This window comes from Quercus robur, chromosome 6, assembly GCF_932294415.1.
Source record: "Quercus robur chromosome 6, dhQueRobu3.1, whole genome shotgun sequence".
Lineage (NCBI taxonomy): Eukaryota > Viridiplantae > Streptophyta > Magnoliopsida > Fagales > Fagaceae > Quercus > Quercus robur.
Window position 1 is genome coordinate 39948128 of NC_065539.1, and position 18369 is coordinate 39966496.

Genomic DNA, 18369 nt, shown 5'->3' on the forward strand with positions numbered 1-18369 from the left:
ATATTACTCACAATACACATCCAATTCAATTATTATTTATTACTAAAAGGGAAAAACTTAGATATGGTACTTTAGGTACTCCTTTTAAATTATTTCCATCTGTCTAGATAAATAACTCAGAAAATGGCGTTGAATAATCTCTTTATTTTTTGTTTTTTCAATTGTATAAAATTTGTGGAAAAATATTCCTAGAGAATAGTGAGATTCATGGCTCTGCAAATTGCTTCTCCTTCCCCTCCCCCCCCCCCCCCCCCCCCCCCAAAAAAAAAAAAAAAAAATCCTTTTGCAAATTGCAACTCCAATGGCTGACCCAACTCTTCATCCTGGAAACAAATCACCGTAGACTACACCCCAAAGACCTGCACCTATTGGCCAATCCCACACCATCACCCTCACCTTTGATTACCACGGCTGTGCTAGGTGGCGCACCTCTGCTCTGCCTTCTCCACAGCACCTTCAGCGCCCTCATTCGGTGCCCCACAGCCAATGACCCATCAGTTCTCTCATGGGTCAAGGGAAGAAAAAAGAAGAAAGAAACAGGAAACAGTAGGATGTTAGTTTTAAATGCTGTTTGTTGAGATTATTAATTAGAAAGATAGAATAATTTAAGAGGGGTACCTAAGGTACTATATCTAAGTTTTGCTCTTACTAAAATACTATTGATAAAGTTGGTGATGCTATCTAGTGAATATTAGGTTTATTTGTCGAATAGTTATTGTTTAGCCATCTTACTAGAGTTAGTGATTACTTCTTCTTGTTCTTTTCTCCAATCAAACCATTATATAATTAATTGTTCACAAATATGTTACGTTTTTATAGGGCCAAAACCTTCTGAACTATATGGAAAATATACGTGGAGGATAGAAAAATTTTCAGAGATCAACAAAAGAGAACTTCGTAGTAATCAATTTGAGGTTGGCGGCTACAAATGGTACGAGCTCTTGAATACGTTATTTGTCATACTTTTTTACTTCGTTTTCTTCATATAATTGTGAAGTGTACAAATATGCACGGAAATATACTATGAATTTGCATATATGTATATAAGCATTTATAGATATGTTAATGTACTTGTTTTGTTTGATAAGTTATGTTTCTGTACTTTATATTTACGTTTTATGCATATTACTACATACTTCACATTCACATTCACATGCCTCAGGCAGTTTCATCGTCTCTGAAACTCATTTGAATTTTTTTACTTAATTTCCTTTATATGCTTGTGTAAATTCTAACCTCTAGTCTAATGGGGAGAGATACTTTGAGAACATTTGTACCTCACATTGCATGCAACTTATCATTCATTAAAAGTAATGAATCCTTTTTTTTTTGATAAGTAAATTAAAAGTAATGAATCTTAGAGCTTGTTTGGATGGGGAGATTTAGGGGGAGGATGGAAAAAGGGAGGAGAAAATAGGAGAGAATGATTTTTTGTGTTATTTGGTTTGGGAGAGAAAAGGGCAGGGATTTTGGTGGGGCCCAAGCATTTTCTCCCTTGGCCCACAAAAAATTGAATCTCTCCAATTTGGAGGGGGAGGAGAAGAGTATTTTGCAGTCAAATGACTGAACTACTGCTCTTCTCACTTTTTGGCTGTATATATATATACACACACACACATATACATATATTTGTTTTTGTTTTTTTTTTCCTGAGGGTGAAACTACTGCTGCTTCTCTTTTTTGGGTTTGGTCGTTTGGTTCTTCTACTATTTAAACTTTTTTTTTTTTTTGGGGGGGGGGGGGGGTGGGTGGGGGGGTTAACTGGAGTACTGGATCTTAATGTGATTGTGTTTGTTTGTTTTTTTTTTTTACTGGGTATGGTTTTTTTATTTTTTCAATAAACTTGGGTGATTGCTTTTTTTGATTGGTGTTTCCTTTTTATTTTATTTTATTTATTTATTATAATAAGTTTGGCATAGTTTTTTTTTTAATAAGGGCATATGAGTAAATTTATATAAACTCTTTTTTTTATCCTCTCATTTTTCATCCCAATCAAACAAAAAAATTTGCCATCCCTCCGCTTTTCCACCCCTCCAACCAAATGAAGCCTTAGCGGTAAAATTGAAATCCTTCTATACATACTCCAATTTTTACTATTAATCACAGAGAACGATTGTTTAATTATAATAATGTCACTAGTGGATAATTTCTACCTATTTGTAAATTGGTTTTTTTTTTCCCTTTTCTTTTAATCTTAATTAATATGCATGCTAGAATGAAATGCCTGATTTTGGATGTAGATGATTTGTACTACTTGATGTAGATATATCACATTATTATTTGTACCTATCACAATGAAGCTACATCACATGTTCATTTTTCAGAAGTCTTCATCCTCAGTAATGTGAATTAGTATTGAACAATGATAAATGCATCCGTGTCCTTGCTAGTTTCTACGATTTGTAGGGTTTGGTAAATACAGTAAATATAGAACATATATTGCAAAACTCTTAATTACATTAATATTGTCAGACAGTTTAGTCTTCTTGACCTAAGCATTCTGCTGTTTATGGCAGGTACATTTTAATTTATCCCCAAGGATGTGATGTCTGCCATCATCTCTCTTTGTTTCTGTGTGTTGCTAATCATGACAAACTTCTTCCAGGTTTGATATATTTAAAAAGTTTGGAATTTTCTGGTGATTGCTATTCTTGGTTGTGTGGTTGTAATCATGTAGCTTCCTTTTGGTTGTGAAACAGGCTGGAGCCATTTTGCACAGTTCACTATAGCTGTTGTTAATAAAGATCCGAAGAAATCTAAATATTCTGGTTGGTTGGTTAATTACTGGATTAGTTGTGTGGAGTTTTTATTCTTTTCGTCAGTGCAAGTGAGTAAGTGAAAATTTTGCAGATACATTGCACCGATTCTGGAAGAAAGAGCATGACTGGGGGTGGAAAAAATTCATGGAGCTGACAAAAATGTCAGATGGGTTTATTGATGCCGACACTCTTATAATAAAGGCTCAAGTTCAAGTTATCAGGTGTGCTATAATTGATAGATTCGTGAATCTTTTGCCCATTAGCGTTTGATCAACAATGTTTCATTTTCTGACATTTCGATTGGTATTTATACTTATTTATAAAATTCTGATATTGCAGACGATTCTTTTTAGGATGGTATTCCTTATTTGTTAACTCTGGCACTGTAATGTATGCATGCCCTGTTTAAAGTTTTTTTTTTTCCTTACTTTAAAATCAGAAAAAGAAAAGAAGGGAAAAAGAAAACACTTGCTGAAGTTTGTTTGATGTTTTCAAATATTGGTTCTCTTTTTTTAAGATAAGAAGATGCGGTAATTTTGTAAATAAAATTGCCGCCGGCCTTGAAATCCTTTCTTCTACCATTTGACTTATTCTTCTTTCAGCAATCAGGTTGCCCATTGTCAATTGTGTCGAACCCACCTTAATCTGTCATTGCCGTTCATGTTGAACCCACTTAACCTCTTCATTGATATGGCGTAATATGTCCTCTAGGTTGTGGGTTGCAACCCTGGATTATCAAATGGGTTTTCCTTTTGTCGGCCTTCTCATCTACCTGAGCTCCCTCCTTTGTTTCATTTTTCCCATATCTGTTTGAGAATGGTGTCTTTTTCGGCCAAGATGGCCATGCACATTAGAGGCTTGTTTTGGGATGCATCACTGTGACTTGGGTGGTCCTTTTGGATCTGGTGGTTGAGGTGGGTTGTTTTGGGTGGTCTTCTTAGATGCAGAACGCAGTGGTTGGGATGGTTCACAGGGGCCTGGGTATGTGGGTCAGTCTGGCCAGATTTGTATGGTGTGATGCTGATAGGTGCTTGGGTTACTGTCTATGTTGTGCTGCTGATTGGTGGATGTTTTGGCTGTAGCCGTGCATGGTGGCCTTAAGAGGTCACGAAAACAATGGATGGCCTTGTTCTTCTGTGGTGGTGTCGGAGAGCTCACACTTGACCCATCATTCTGGGTCAGTCAATTTCTGCAAATTTCTTTGCTGAGAGTCGAAGATGCTGGTACTGCTCTACTATTTGGACTGGAACGCATTGCATGGTTTGAGTGGTGCTGATTGTGATGGTTTAGAGGGGGGGGGGGGGGACCAGGAAAAAAACACATTGCGAAACATTTTTTTAGTGGAGAAATCAATTATTGTTATTATTTTAATTTTTAAAATACAGTTTTTTGTTGCCAAGAGCCTTTTCAACGGAGACATCTTTAAATCCCCCCCCGCCCCCCCCCCCCCCCCCCCCCCCCCCCAATTAATTGAAACTAATGAATTATTTAAAAAAAAAAAATTTCTTGTTGTTTTTCAAAATAATTTCTATAAATACAAACCAAACAGAGCTTTGTTTGGAAGTAGTAACTTCTCTCTTTTGCTGTGCGTTAGCTTGATATGGGATCATTTTTGAGTTTTTATAGGCAATTGGGGTCATGCTATTGCAAGTCATTTGAACAAATGAACTTGTGGGATGTCTCCTTTTTTTATTTTTTGCCATCAATCATCTCTGTATTATGCTTAAGTGGAGAGGGGTTAAATATTAAATGAACTGAATACTTAAGGAGAATTACAAGGCATATAACTATCTCACTCTTCGCATGACCAACCAATGCTTCCACATGGCAGTTGCACATCTTTAATTCATTCATTTTGTATATTTGATTTGCTTAGTGTGCCTTCTATGATTATACATCACCTTCCCATGGCAATAAATTAGTATAAACTAGACATTATGCATGCACAATTGTGAGTGAAATATACTTAATTCGAAGCTGATGCATTCTTGAAGTCTTGAAGCTTTTCTTTTGGTATTATTATTGAAGTATATCTATCATTGTAAAGTCTACAACTGATTTTGCATGCATCTTTCATCTAAGTTGATCTGGAAGGTGGTATCTTTCACTGGGATTTCTTCCTGATTGTACTATGAGTTTTGACCCGAGTCATTTCCCTTTAGAAACTTGTTTGCTTTACTGTGATCTATCAAAAAAGAAAAAGAAAAAAAGAAACTTGTATGCTTTACTGTGGATTTCGAGGTAAATTGTGTGGGTGTGTTGTATAATTGTATTACCTTCTATGTTTAATTTGCTGCAGTTGTTCATATTTATAAGCATTTCTTTTTTGCTTCTGGTTTGTAGGGAGAGGGCAGACAGGCCTTTTCGTTGCCTTGATTGTCAGTATAGGAGAGAACTTGTTAGGGTATATCTAACAAATGTGGAACAGATTTGCCGGCGATTTGTGGAGGAAAGAAGAAGCAAGCTTGGGAAGTTAATAGATGATAAAGCTAGGTGGTCAAGGTATTGTGCGTTTACCTTCATCAAATATAGTCTAGAACTCTGGTTATCAGTCATTACTCAACAAGTCAGTTTTGGAGGATATATATATATATATACACACACACACACACACATGCACACGCACATTTTTTTTCTTTAGGATTTCTTAGGAAATGATCATTTGGTTTGTATGCCGATGGATATGCCATCGTGTTGCATCTGCTGTGTGTTTTGGCATATGTATATATGTCTTCTTGTTTTTTTGAAAACATTTAAAGTCTAACTTAATACTATTATTGATCCCCTTCCCTGGGTAATGCTTTATGTTGTGGTGGTTATTAATTATCAACTTTAGTTACATTTCTGTTCAGTCTAATTTTTATTTTTTATTTTTTATTTTAATTGTTGCAGTTTCCGTGCGTTCTGGTTGGGAATTGACCAAAATGCTAGGCGTCGAATGTCCAGGGAGAAGACAGATGTGATTCTAAAAGTAGTTGTGAAGCACTTCTTTATAGAAAAGGAAGTCACATCTACTTTGGTAATGGATTCCTTATATAGTGGATTAAAGGCACTTGAAGGCCAGACTATTTCTAAGAAAGGGAGGTTGAAATTGTTGGAGGCTGAAGAAATGCCGGCCCCCATTGTTCGTGTGGACAAAGACGTGTTTGTATTAGTTGATGATGTCTTATTGTTACTTGAGAGGGCTGCCATGGATCTGTTGCCTCCGAAAGATGAGAAGGGTCCACAGAATCGTACAAAGGTGAGTTTCTGAAACTATTTTTTGTGTCAAAACTTTTATAGAAATTGTGGAGTTGTGCATGGCTGATTACCATGAACTTGAATGTTGGGCAGGTTCTGGTTTTCTTTTGCAATTAATATCTTTCTCTTCTCATTCTCCCTGTGTAAATATAAACTAATAATTTATAACCCTGCATAGAGATAGAGTGAAGAAAACATGAGTATTAGAGATTGTTTTGATATTTTCATGATCACCCACTCTATAACTTTTTTGTATTGTAAAGCTATAATTTATTAAGAGAAAATGAAGAACAGAAGTGAAAAGTACTAGAGTTTCCAAGAGTACAAAAAAAAAAAAAAAAAAAAGAAGTATTGACCACAAGAATTCCATCACCCACTAACCTTTTTATTATATTGCTTCCTATTTACGCCCCTGCTGTACTTGGTTTGTTTTTTTCTTTCAACAAAATTTTCTCGTTACTAATTAAAAAAAAAAAAAAAAAAAAACTCTTTGGATGGCTGAGCTACCTTTTACCTTTATTTGCAGGATGGAAACTCCGGAGAGGACTTCAACAAAGATTCTATTGAGCGTGATGAAAGGCGTCTTACAGAATTGGGTCGCAGAACTGTGGAGATATTTGTGCTTGCCCATATTTTCAGGTTGTTCGTTTGATGCTAAACTATTTCTTGTTTACCAATAACGAAAAACTGTACTATTGCTTCTATGAATCCTCAATTGGAGGGGATCCTCTCCTGAGGTGAAATAGGATTGCAAACTCAAAATATTTGAAATTTTTTTTGGTGTCTTACACATTGGCCATTCTATTCCTGAAAATGAGGGTATTATTTTGCAGTATCCACTTTTGTTGTCCTTTTTGTTTTATTTTCAATTTTATGTTTTAATTGAGCTATAGAATGAAACTTGTCATGGTTTTATGCCTACACATACTTTGTTCTTACTGATGGAATGCACTCTAATGGGTCATAATGGAAAATATCTATCGACTACTTCCTCTATATCCCTAAATATGACATTTGAAATTGCTAGGTTTTTAATGCAAAGATAAAAGATATAGTGATCTTCATGAAATGTCTTTGTTTTATAATAGGTGGCATGGGTTTTAATATGAATCTTGTTTGCTTTTTTGAAAAAGACAACGTAGTATAGAAATTTAAACATTTTCTTTTGGAAAGTTTCATTTATTTTGGGATAGCCCAAACTGGAATTTGTGGTACTAAGGGAGTAAATTATTTGATGATCTAATCCATTGGGCACCAAACTTGTTTACTTGCTTGTCTGTTCCTGTATATACCCTAAGTTTTTTTTCCCCCCACATGCAGCAATAAAATTGAGGTTGCCTACCAGGAAGCTGTTGCATTGAAGAAGCAGGAGGAGCTCATCCGTGAAGAAGAGGCAGCTTGGCTTGCTGAAAGTGAACAGAAGGCGAAACGTGGAGCAACTGAAAAGGAAAAGAAATCAAAGAAAAACAAGGTTTAATTTTTTTTTAAACATCTAAATCTCCAAAGAGTTTGGTCATCAACCGAATTTGAGTTTTGTATCTTTAATGGTTCAATAATACAGATGGAAAGGTCAATTATGTTGATGACATTGCAGTTGATGTTTGTCAATGCAGTGACATTTAATCATGTAGAGTTGTAATGATTTGTAGCGTGGTTATTTCGTTGTAGAAGCAGTTTCAATATAGCTAATCCCTTATAATGAATAATGGTTTGAAAAATTAACAAAATGTAAAGGCTTAATTATGTGGGGGACACACTTTGCTCATTATCTAAATGTTTTAGTCATGTAACCTGATTTTTAACATTACTGTTTACGCCTAGGACCCTTTTTCTGGGGGGTCAACACAGGCTGTGCAATATCAGATTATTTGTTTCATATTTTTCCTGATGCTCTGTCCTTTCTTACGTATTAATGATTGAATTCGCCTATAGAGTGATATATTATGCAAGTTGTATTGTTGAATGGAAATGTATTTAAGATTCTGATAGGGTTTTTGTGGTGTTTGATGAAATGATTTGTGAATTTTTTATAAGATTCAATTTGGATGTTGATATTTGTCCTCTTAATGGAAGAACTGTTATTCCAATTTAGATTGCTTTGTATTTAGATATTGGCAAAAAATGTTTCTTGTTAAATGAAAGCTAGGCTAAAAAAATTGGATTGCTTTCTAATTTAATCACTAAAACATTTCCTTATTGACTTGTACTACAGGCCAAACAAAAGCGAAATAATCGGAAAGGGAAGGAGAAAGGGAGAGAGGAAAGGTCCAATTTGGTGGTACAAGACAATCACCTGCAGGAAGACCCCAATGATGAAAAACAAGACAGCATTATGGAGGATGTGCAACCTATGGTTGAAAAGCCTGATATATTGGACGATGTTTCTGATGAGTCTGATTCAGTAGATGGTGTTCCTGAAGTTCTTCAGCCTGATTCAGATGACAGAGATGCTAGTCCTGTCAATTGGGATACTGATACATCAGAAGTTCATCCTCCAATGGAAGTTGGTAGTAGTGGAATTAGTTCCCTGTCATCTGTACAAAATGGAGTTGCTGAAAGAAAGAGCCATTTGGTAATGGATGACAGTTCTTCAACGTGCTCTACAGACTCTGTTCCGTCAGTGGTAATGGTTGGGCCCTATAAGGGGAACTCCTTCCCAAATTATAAACACCAAAAATCACCTAGCAGGTAAACTATATGGCTACCCATCTTTGTGTACTCCCTTAAATCACGGTACAAGGTATTTATGTTATTTTCCCCTAACTTTGTAGGGGGAAGAACCAACGGGGCAAGGCAACCTATGACGGTAGTAGTTGGGCAAATGAGATGGATAGTCAGCATTCTGGGCCTGCAGAGGATGCAGGGGATCTAAATGATGTATCTGCTAGTTGTAAGGCTGGTGAATCTGAGTCTGAGTCTGTTCTCTCCTTGCAGAATCGGATAAAGTCGCGTGAGCAGCATGTGGTAAAGAAGGTCAAGTCCACTATATATAGCATGTTTAGCTATGTGCATATTATCTCCTTTGATGTTTGGTGGTGCAACTGAAAACCTAGGTTGCACGGACACGTTTGTTGGAAACCGGAACGGGTACGACTTGCCGGATTCCGGTGTCCGGCGAGTGTCTTTTTTTTTTTTTTTTTTTCCGCTTCTCCGACACGGCTCTGACGCGGCTCCAACATGCCAGCAGTGAAAAAAAAAAATCACAGATTTTGACAGATGGACTTACCAATACCATTGATTTTGAGATATACCCTAAAACAAAAATTCTTAAGTCTGAGATGTCTAAGTTAAAACCCACATCTCAATTCTCAACCTACCCTCTCTCTGACCTCTGCCCGCTGCTGCTGCCCTCTGTCCCTCGCCGGAGCTAGATCGGGCCGATCGGCGAGCTCCATAGACGTTGACGCTGTGCCCTGTCCCTTCCGATCAGCGAGCTCCTCCTCTCTCCTTCTTCTTCTTCTTCTTCTTCTTCTTCGCTCTCTCACCCAGATGCCTTCTGTCTTCTAGTCTAGTTCATTTTAACTTTTCTAATACTTTTTTATATTTCCTCTTTGTTTTGTGTGTCTTCTGCCAACCCCACGTGAAAGTCACTTTCAAACATTCAATTTCAAATTTTAACTATTGAGTACCATATGTCAGTGCCATGATGTCTTTGATATGCCATTGGTCCAAAAGAAAATAATTTATATTATTATTTTGACTATTATTTTTAGTATTAGTATTAGTATTTGAATGTAGCCTATTTAAATTTTTGATTTGTACTCTAAACATTTTGTGTATTATTGTACTACTTTGGGTGTTAGTTTACTATTTGTAGTTCTTACATAATTTAAATTCTAGACATAAACGTATTTTATGTCTAAAAATATTAAAAAATATGCCTAAATATAAAATTTAATTAATTATTTAACCGCCGTGTCCCCGCTGTGTCGTGTCTGTATTTTTCAAAAATTGCCGTATTCCCGTGTCCGTATCCGTGCAACATAGCTGAAAACTACTAATAGAAAACATTTTCATGGTCAATAGAAATTATCCCAAAATAGCAGAAAATGGTTATGCTTTTCTATAACATAACACATTTTCTGGAGAAAACCTGTGCCCCCTCTGCTCCTACCTCCACTCTTCTATGCTGCTGCCACCACTACCTCTTATGCTGCTACTTACCTTTATAAAATTAATCATTTTCACATCCTAGGAATAGGTTTTTATGTTGAAACAAATGGAGCTTAATTTCTTTTCGCTTTCTATTCTAGACAGCCAATTTATTCCTATGGTTTCAACATATGCCTTTTTTTTAATAGAAAAATTGCTATAAGCCTGGCATGACTGGAAGCTTGGTTTTCTATGTAATAGGAAGAAGAAATTTTGCTGCAAAAGAAACTGAGCACCAAAGAGCAGGTTGATGTAGAAAGACCCTCTAAAGATAAGATGTCTGCAGTACCATCCTCTCCCAGAAGTCCACCCAAGAATCCAGCCTCAACTGTTCGATCAAAGATGGACAACCATAGTAATGCTGTGGTGGATTCTGTTACACCTGGGAAAACTTTTTCAGGCGGCACTCAACAAACCGATAAATCTGCCCCTATGGTTACTTCATCCCAAACAAGCAGGTCCAAACCTGAGATCCAGAAAGCTGCAAGCCCAAAACCCACTGAAAAAGCCGTGGCACAGCAAGTGCCTATGATGTCAAGGCCCTCTAGTGCTCCTCTAGTTCCTGGTCCCAGGCCAACTGCTCCTGTTGTATCCATGGTTCAAACAGCCCCTCTACTTGCCCGTTCAGTGAGTGCAGCTGGCCGGTTAGGTCCTGAGTCCTCTCAAGTAACACATAGTTATGTTACTCAGTCCTATAGAAATGCCATTGTGGGTAACCCTGTGGCTTCGAGTACTGGTGGTTTCACTCAAATTAACTCTCAAAGTTCGGGGGTGAATCAATCCTCAGCATTCTCACAATCAGCTACCTTTGCATCTGCACCAATGTTTTTACCCCAAAGCTCTGAGAGGGTTGACCCAACCTCTGTCAAATCGGGTATTCCATATGGCATGGTAATGCGGGACGTTTTACAGAATGGACCCCACTGGATGGAGACTTCTCAAAGGGAAGCCAGCAGAAACATGCACTATGATCCTTCTTCCCTGATGAATGATGTTCAAAACCTGAACTTGTACAAGCCTCTACACAGTGGATCACGGGAGCAATTATCCACTCAATTTCCAGCCTGTACCTCTGGCCGGCAGACCCAAGGTGTGTTGGCAGATTTCCCACATCTTGATATCATCAATGACCTGCTCGATGATGAACATGGTGTTGGGAAGGCAGCGAGTGGCAGCCCTTTTTTTCAGTCTCTCAGCAATGGGCCACAGCAATTGAATAGGCAATTTACTTTTCCAGGTGATGTGGGGTCCTCATCTAGCTCTTGCAGGTTTGAGCGAACTTATAGTATGCATGATGATGGGTTTCAACAAGGCTATCACTCTCCTGGCAGCCAGTTTGACTCAATGAGGGATTTCATTCCGCAAGCCAGCGCATTACCTTACGTAAATGGGCAGGTAGATGGGTTAATTCCAAACCAGTGGCAGGTTGCTGGTTCTGATTTGTCTCTACTTGGCATGAGGAGCATGGAGGGGGATGGTTACTCTTATTATAATCCAGATTATTCAAATCTGGCATGTGGTGTCAATGGCTATACGGTTTTCCGTCCCTCAAATGGGCAATGAAAGGAAACTATGACGGAGTATGCCTACGAATTTGTAGGTTCTTGTCCGTTGTAATAATGTATCTGAGGAAATTGTTGGGTCTTAGATTTGGAGTGAGGTTATATTCGTTGACAGGAAAACATTTTGTAAAGAGTGTTTCTGCAGTTGCTTCCAGCTCTGAAGTAGTTTAAAAATGAGGCTTTTGATATATCCCCTGGTGTTTCTGCTTACTTGTTGAAATGGGCGTGAAATTTGCATCACAATAATTTGACCCACATTGTCATCTTGAAAATCCTGGTCCACATTTCATTTTATACTCCCATGCAGTTTGAGCTTTGTGAATTTAGCATGCCTACAACAGCTTCTTAACCTCATGAATCCTAGTCTCGGTCCTCTCACAGGGTCTCAGTAGTTTATCCTCTCACGTGGTCTCAGTAGTTTTTTCGAGATGAGACGATACATGGTCACTTGGTTATCTTTTTACAAAAACACTTGAAATAATGGGTGTGATTTAGTGCAAATAATGGAGAAAAGTGGTACTTGCCAAGTAATAAAACCTGTTTGAGCATATTTAGTTGCTTTCTTATGTGAAATTACCTTGCTGCGTAGCCTGTCTGGCTGTCTCCTGCCCATAGGTCGATAACCGCTAGGCAAAGCATAACCCTTCTCCTTAAATGTTCCATGCATTTCCTTTCTCTGCTATCAGAATTCATGAGTATCTCAGTTCGGAGAACACTTTATTTTTGTTGAAGGTTTTTGGTGAACACGTTCGATAAGCCAATCGTGTAGCTTCCAAAAACCATGAAGACTTGCCTTTCTAAACCGCCATTCTTGTGGTTCTAGTTTTTATGGGAGTGTGGAATATGCTCCTGATAATCAACTCTAGCCTAAAACAGCCAGTACGATTTTGAACCTCACAACTGGGCTATTAAGCCTGCACTTGATATTGTAAAAACTCATTTGCTTCCACTTTCTTTTTTGAAGCTCCTGGAAGGGTCAAGAGTCCAGAGTCCAGATTGTGTTTGTGCCTAGTTACTAGATAATTACGTGTGTTCTATTTACTTAAAACCGCATTAGTTTTTTGATACTCGACAAGCGGAAAAAAGAAAAAAAGAAGAGAAAAAAAAAGAAATAGTGTAACATCCTGAGTCCTTCAAGCAAAAAGACTAGATAATAACCCAAATAACTTATGAACCAATCTAAAATAAGTTCACAAACCTTTGAAAATAATAACTTCATGTCAAGAGTCTTATAGCTCAACTGATTGATACCTTTTGGTGTAACATCCCGAGTCTTTCAAGCTTGAAAGGTTAGACAATAAGACAGATGCTTCACTGGATTTCCACATTTGATATTTGGATAGTATAGGATTTGTAAATTCTCATCTCTATGGTCCCCACTTGAATAACTTATGAACCAATCTATGGAAATAATAACAACACGCCAAGTCTTATAACTCTACTGGTTGATATCTTTTGGTGTTTTTAACAGAGACATTTAGGGTTCAAATTCTCCCTTTCCAACTATTGAACTATAAAAAGAAAAAAGAAAAACTCCTCTATAGTTCAAATCAAGCTATCACTTTATACGATGATGAAGACCACAATTTTAAGTGCTCGGACTCAGATCATGATTCACACCCAATTTTTACTTCTTGGTGGATCCATGCATGTCATTTGCTGTGCCATGTCATGAGCCGTGTGTGTGAGAGCACAGATGTGCAGGACCACATTGACTAGTGATGGAGATGTAGAGAAGTTTATAACTCTTGCACTAAATTCTAGAATCTAGATCAACTATAAACTAATTTATAGTTACTGTACTTGCGCCACAAGTATAATTATAATTACTTTGTTGGTACTTAATGTAGGATTAGTTACAAATTAGCTTGGTCTAAATCTTGAATTTAATTAGTTGATTATATGCTGGGTGATCTGTAAATTAAATGAATGTATGCTAATGACAATGACACTCATTAATTAAATGTGCATAAGGAGCAATGGTACTCGTACATCTATTTGCATAAGATAATTTTTTTTTTTTTTGGCGCAACTGGGGTTGAGTGAGAGAGAAGAGTCCCAATTGGAATTGCTAATGCTAATGGGATGACTTAACTGATTGCACCATCTCGCTAGACTTCTTCCACTTTCGCACACACATATATATATAAGTCTACAAGTAACTGAGTAAAGTCTGGTTGAAAACTTGGCCAACACAAACACATTCCAATCACACTTCAAAGTTCATACATTCTAAGCCCCAAGCAACTAAGCTATCACGAAATTTCCTTACGCAATATCTCCCACAAGTTAAAGTTGACAAACGAATTGATAAAAACCATTGAAGGCAAAACCAAAACAATCAAAACTCAATTATTATATTCTTTAAAGACCATATCGATAATTATTTAATTAGTATTCTTGCATAGATTAGGTGAAAAAGTAAACCCTCGTTTTCAAGTTCAAGACTCCTTCCTTTTATGACCTATTCAATTACATCTGGTGGTCAACAGTCAAATACTTCAACAAATAAAAATAACAACCACCCTCATTATAAAAACTATAACTCCATCATACGAAAACATTCACACTAGTTTATCTTTCTTGTCACCCAAGGTCATGAGGCTTCTCAATAAGGTTTTGGCAGTGCTGCTAGTGCTGTTTCTTCTTCAACATGTTCAAATTCAATCATGCAAAGCTAGCAGACTATTGTACAAAGGAGGAGAATTGCTGCGTAAAGAGATAGGGTTACAGTCTCTTCAGAGGGGTCCTGTCGCTCCCTCTGGGCCCTCTGGGTGCACCTACATCCCTGGGACTAACGGACCAGGATGTCCAGTCAATGAAATGCACTACGCTCGTAATGCTTTGCCACGAGCTAGTCCTTACCCACATCTCATGGGCCCGTTTGGCATGGCTACCAAAGAGAAATGAAGCACACCATTGAAGATATATATACGTACTTGATATTCATCCATGTTCAGAAAATTGAAGCTCAAGTTCTCATTAGACGATTGAACTCATGAGAATCATGACATATAGAATTATAAATTCTTTGGTTTTAATTTATTCTTTTTCGTAATTGAATGTTCATTTTTGTACATAAACATGTATTCTTATTGGAGCAGTGTTTGTTTGTTTTTGTTTTCAAGTAGAGATCGAGGATTGGAAGGTTTTAATTTTTTCTGTTTTGAAGAATGATATCCAGTGAGAATCTGAGAATGTCAAAAGCATTATACTCTTACAGGTCCTTTTATGAAATGTTATAAGAAATTGTGGATACAATACATTAGCCATTGAATTTATTAACATGCCTTTCGAATTATTTTCTATAATCATAGCGTTTGCTTATTAAGTTCAAATATTAGCGTGTGTTGTGTGGCCATCCAATTCAATTTTCACAAGTTGTGGTTTACTACTTAATTCAAAAAATCAAATAAATAAAATTTATAGAATTATTTTCAATATAACTTAGATGCTAATGAGTTCTGGGAATGACCTTTTTTTGATATCTCTAATGGAGACGTAAGATGTCCACTTTCAAATTCCCCCATCCCACCTTAAAAATTGAAAACCTAGCATATGTCCCAAATTCACCCCAAATGTGGGGGTGGGGGGAGGGGGCAATATATAAGTTATTTTTTAGCTAAAAAGAAGGAGGTGTACATTTTTTTTTTCTCTACTCTTAAAAATGCCCAAAAATTGAGTGATCTTAAAGATACTACAAATTTTATTACATAAGTTTTATAAATTGACGTGTCGCACTTAAAACAATAAAAAAAAATACAAATTGATATTTCACCAATCATAAGAAGTAATTTAAATATTCGTTTATTATCTTGTTAAAGTGTCAATAATCACATGTATTATTTCACCAGTTTGTAAGTATTTTGTAGTAAAATTTATAATAATTTTAACATTTCTCCAAATGTTATAAATTAATAGAAATCTAACTCAATTACCATTGCGTGAATTCGTTGTATTAAAAAGTAAGAATAGTGGAACTTAAATAAAAATATTATAATATAAAATATTAATAAAATATTATTTAATTGATATTTTAATATAAAAAAATTCATTTAAAATTATCATCTTAGAGACTTAGATCTCAAATTGTATTGAGCTAGTCATAATCTGAAAAAGTATTTTTAATTGAAAAGGCATGAAAAATAATAAAGAAGCATTAACACATACAAACCATTATCTGAAACTCACAATAAATAAATATATATATATATATATATAAAATCATCAATTTGGTTATGCAACTGTGCAAATATTATCTAAGGTAGGTTGCAAAGTCCAAACATCCTCTTCAGGCCAGATTAATTTCTTTTGTGGGCTATGCCTAATATTTTTTTTTAGGCACCTTTAAGTGGATGGATATATACCTGAGAAAGATGGCTTCAACTTGTTGTTTAAAGCGTAACGTAATCGAGGACTTAAATTACGTTTAGGAAAAGCAGAAGAAAATGGTGCTCCATTAACCGGACCATGCTATTGCTACATTGATTGGTTGCTTTTTAATTTTTATTGACAAAACCCTAGTCATTTGGCCAGCTGTTCTTGACCTGATCTGGTCACCTTTAACACGTTACCTTTTTTTTTTTTTTTTTTTTAAGAAAGGATTTTGTTAATATATGTCGAATGCGCAGTTGTTAAGAAGTATTTAATGTTTTATTAATATTAATACATTTTTCTCTTTATCAAAATGTAAACTTAACTATATATATATATATATACAAAACACATAATCGTAATGAATTTGTGTGTATAAGCAAGGGTGTCATATTCTGACTTCTCTTCTCTGGTAAAACATATATAGCTGATGGTATAGTCTGAATAATGGAGTTTTAATAAGTTTCTAAGCTAATACAGTACTAATACTTGACCCACAAAAGGTTGACAATAAAATACAAATACCAAACATGGGGGAGTCTTTCACTATGTTTGTCCCCAAAGTCCCAACAGATAAAGAAAATAATGTAGGAAACTGATTTTTGTTAAAGCTATTTTGTGCACCTAACTACTGACAAATTCCGCTATTTCAAAAACAATATTAGGAAATGTTTGAAAATGCAATAGTTCAAGTTCAACGGCAACAATATTGCGCGGTGCTGCCATAAGTCAAAATGTTTGAATTCACCCAAGGTAATCTGTTCTTATATACATGCACATTTTTTAAGAATGGAATTTGACAAAAATATTATTTGCTGGCTATTTGGCTGACCTTATTAGTTAAATTAGAGCTTAAATCACCAGATAATCACTTGAATTATGGTAATTGATGAATCCAATGGTTTATATTCGTCATAGAGGCCATTACTGTGTTTTAGTATAGTGGTGCTGGATCCACTGTAACAGAAAAATATAAGTATAAAGAACACCGATTTTGTTTTAAATGAAAAAAAAAAGAAAAAGAAAAAGAAAAAAACCTTCATATAGGACTATCTGAATATATCTGAACATTCTAACTACATGTGGCAATTGGGTATGTGGGTTTCAATTAGTTTAACTGGTAAAATTTCTGATGGTTGAATAAAAGATCTAGGGTTCAATCCTTCCTACTATAGTGACTTTCACACACATATACAAGAATTTCTATCTTGTATCAAAAAAAAATTATTCAAATAATATTTAACATTTATAAAAATAAAAAGCTAATTTAAATAAAAGCTGTGGGTGCCTGAGGACCAAGGATGAAGTTGCAGAGTTGCAACATTGGTGTGGGAATGCCACGGGCCACGGCCCCGAGGAGGAAGGTCACTCGAGGAGAGGAAGGGATGAGTTAAAGTACCTTGAGGCATTCCAAGTGGGAATGATAATCTAAAGAGAGGGAATTAGTGGTCATTAGGGAAGTTTCTAGTTTGGTATAGCCTATTACCTTCGCATTAAATGGTGGGCAACAGCTTTGTCAGCTGCATTGATGAGGAAATGACCTGAACAGTGGCCATCTGATTCCCTCTCTTTAAAGTGACCTGAACAAGGCAAAACTTCCTCATCGTTTTTCCCAGCCGACGTTTACCGTTTACAATGAGAGGACTGATCCCATAGAGCACGTGAGCCACTTTAATCAAAAGGTGGCAGTTCATGCCAATAACGAAGCCCTTGTGTGCAAGGTGTTCCCCTCTAGTTTGGGACCTGTGGCTATGCGTTGGTTTGATGTCTTGGAAGAGGGATCGGTGGGTTCTTTCGAGGAACTGATGAGGGCATTCGGGGCAAGATTTATCACATGCAGTACGGTCCCTAAGCCAGTTGACTCCTTGTTGTCTATAGTGATGAGGGAAGGGGAGACCCTCAAGACCAACTCGGATAGATATTGGGAAACATATAATGAGATTGATGGAAATTTTAAGGATGTAGCCATGAGGACTTTTAAGGTTGGGCTCCCTGCCGAGCATGAGTTGAGGAAGTCGTTGACGATGAAATCCGCCTCGAACATGTGCCAACTCATGGATCGCATAGATAAATATAAGCGGGTGGAGGAGGACCAGATATAGGGAAAAGGTAAAGCTAAAATGTTCCCGGAGAAGAGGGATTCTTGGGGAGGAGGATATCATGGTAGTCGCCCCCAAAGGGAGTTTTCCAATCAAACGTCACCTTCAGGAACTCAGCTGGTCAACTCATTGTGGAGAAAATTAAGAATGAGCCTTATTTTAAGTGATCCAATAAGATGGGCG

General features: G+C 36.5%; 1 protein-coding gene across 6 annotated transcripts in view; it reads left to right on the forward strand.

Moving 5' to 3' along the window:
* The window catches only part of LOC126688719 (TNF receptor-associated factor homolog 1a), a 41576-nt gene extending 29673 nt beyond the window's left edge, over window positions 1–11903 (forward strand). For 4 of the 6 annotated variants that reach the window (XM_050383508.1, XM_050383510.1, XM_050383509.1 and 1 more), the window contains 11 exons: window positions 820–931; window positions 2517–2605; window positions 2700–2768; window positions 2851–2980; window positions 5103–5261; window positions 5652–6000; window positions 6526–6638; window positions 7320–7470; window positions 8212–8687; window positions 8771–8972; window positions 10353–11903. In XM_050383508.1, coding sequence (XP_050239465.1) covers window positions 820–931; window positions 2517–2605; window positions 2700–2768; window positions 2851–2980; window positions 5103–5261; window positions 5652–6000; window positions 6526–6638; window positions 7320–7470; window positions 8212–8687; window positions 8771–8972; window positions 10353–11714 — 3212 coding nt within the window. In that variant the 3' untranslated portion in view covers window positions 11715–11903. The remainder of the gene's footprint in view (window positions 1–819; window positions 932–2516; window positions 2606–2699; window positions 2769–2850; window positions 2981–5102; window positions 5262–5651; window positions 6001–6525; window positions 6639–7319; window positions 7471–8211; window positions 8688–8770; window positions 8973–10352) is intronic. The other 2 variants (XM_050383512.1, XM_050383511.1) reach the window with 2 other exon arrangements.
* Window positions 11904–18369: the final 6466 nt, after the last annotated feature.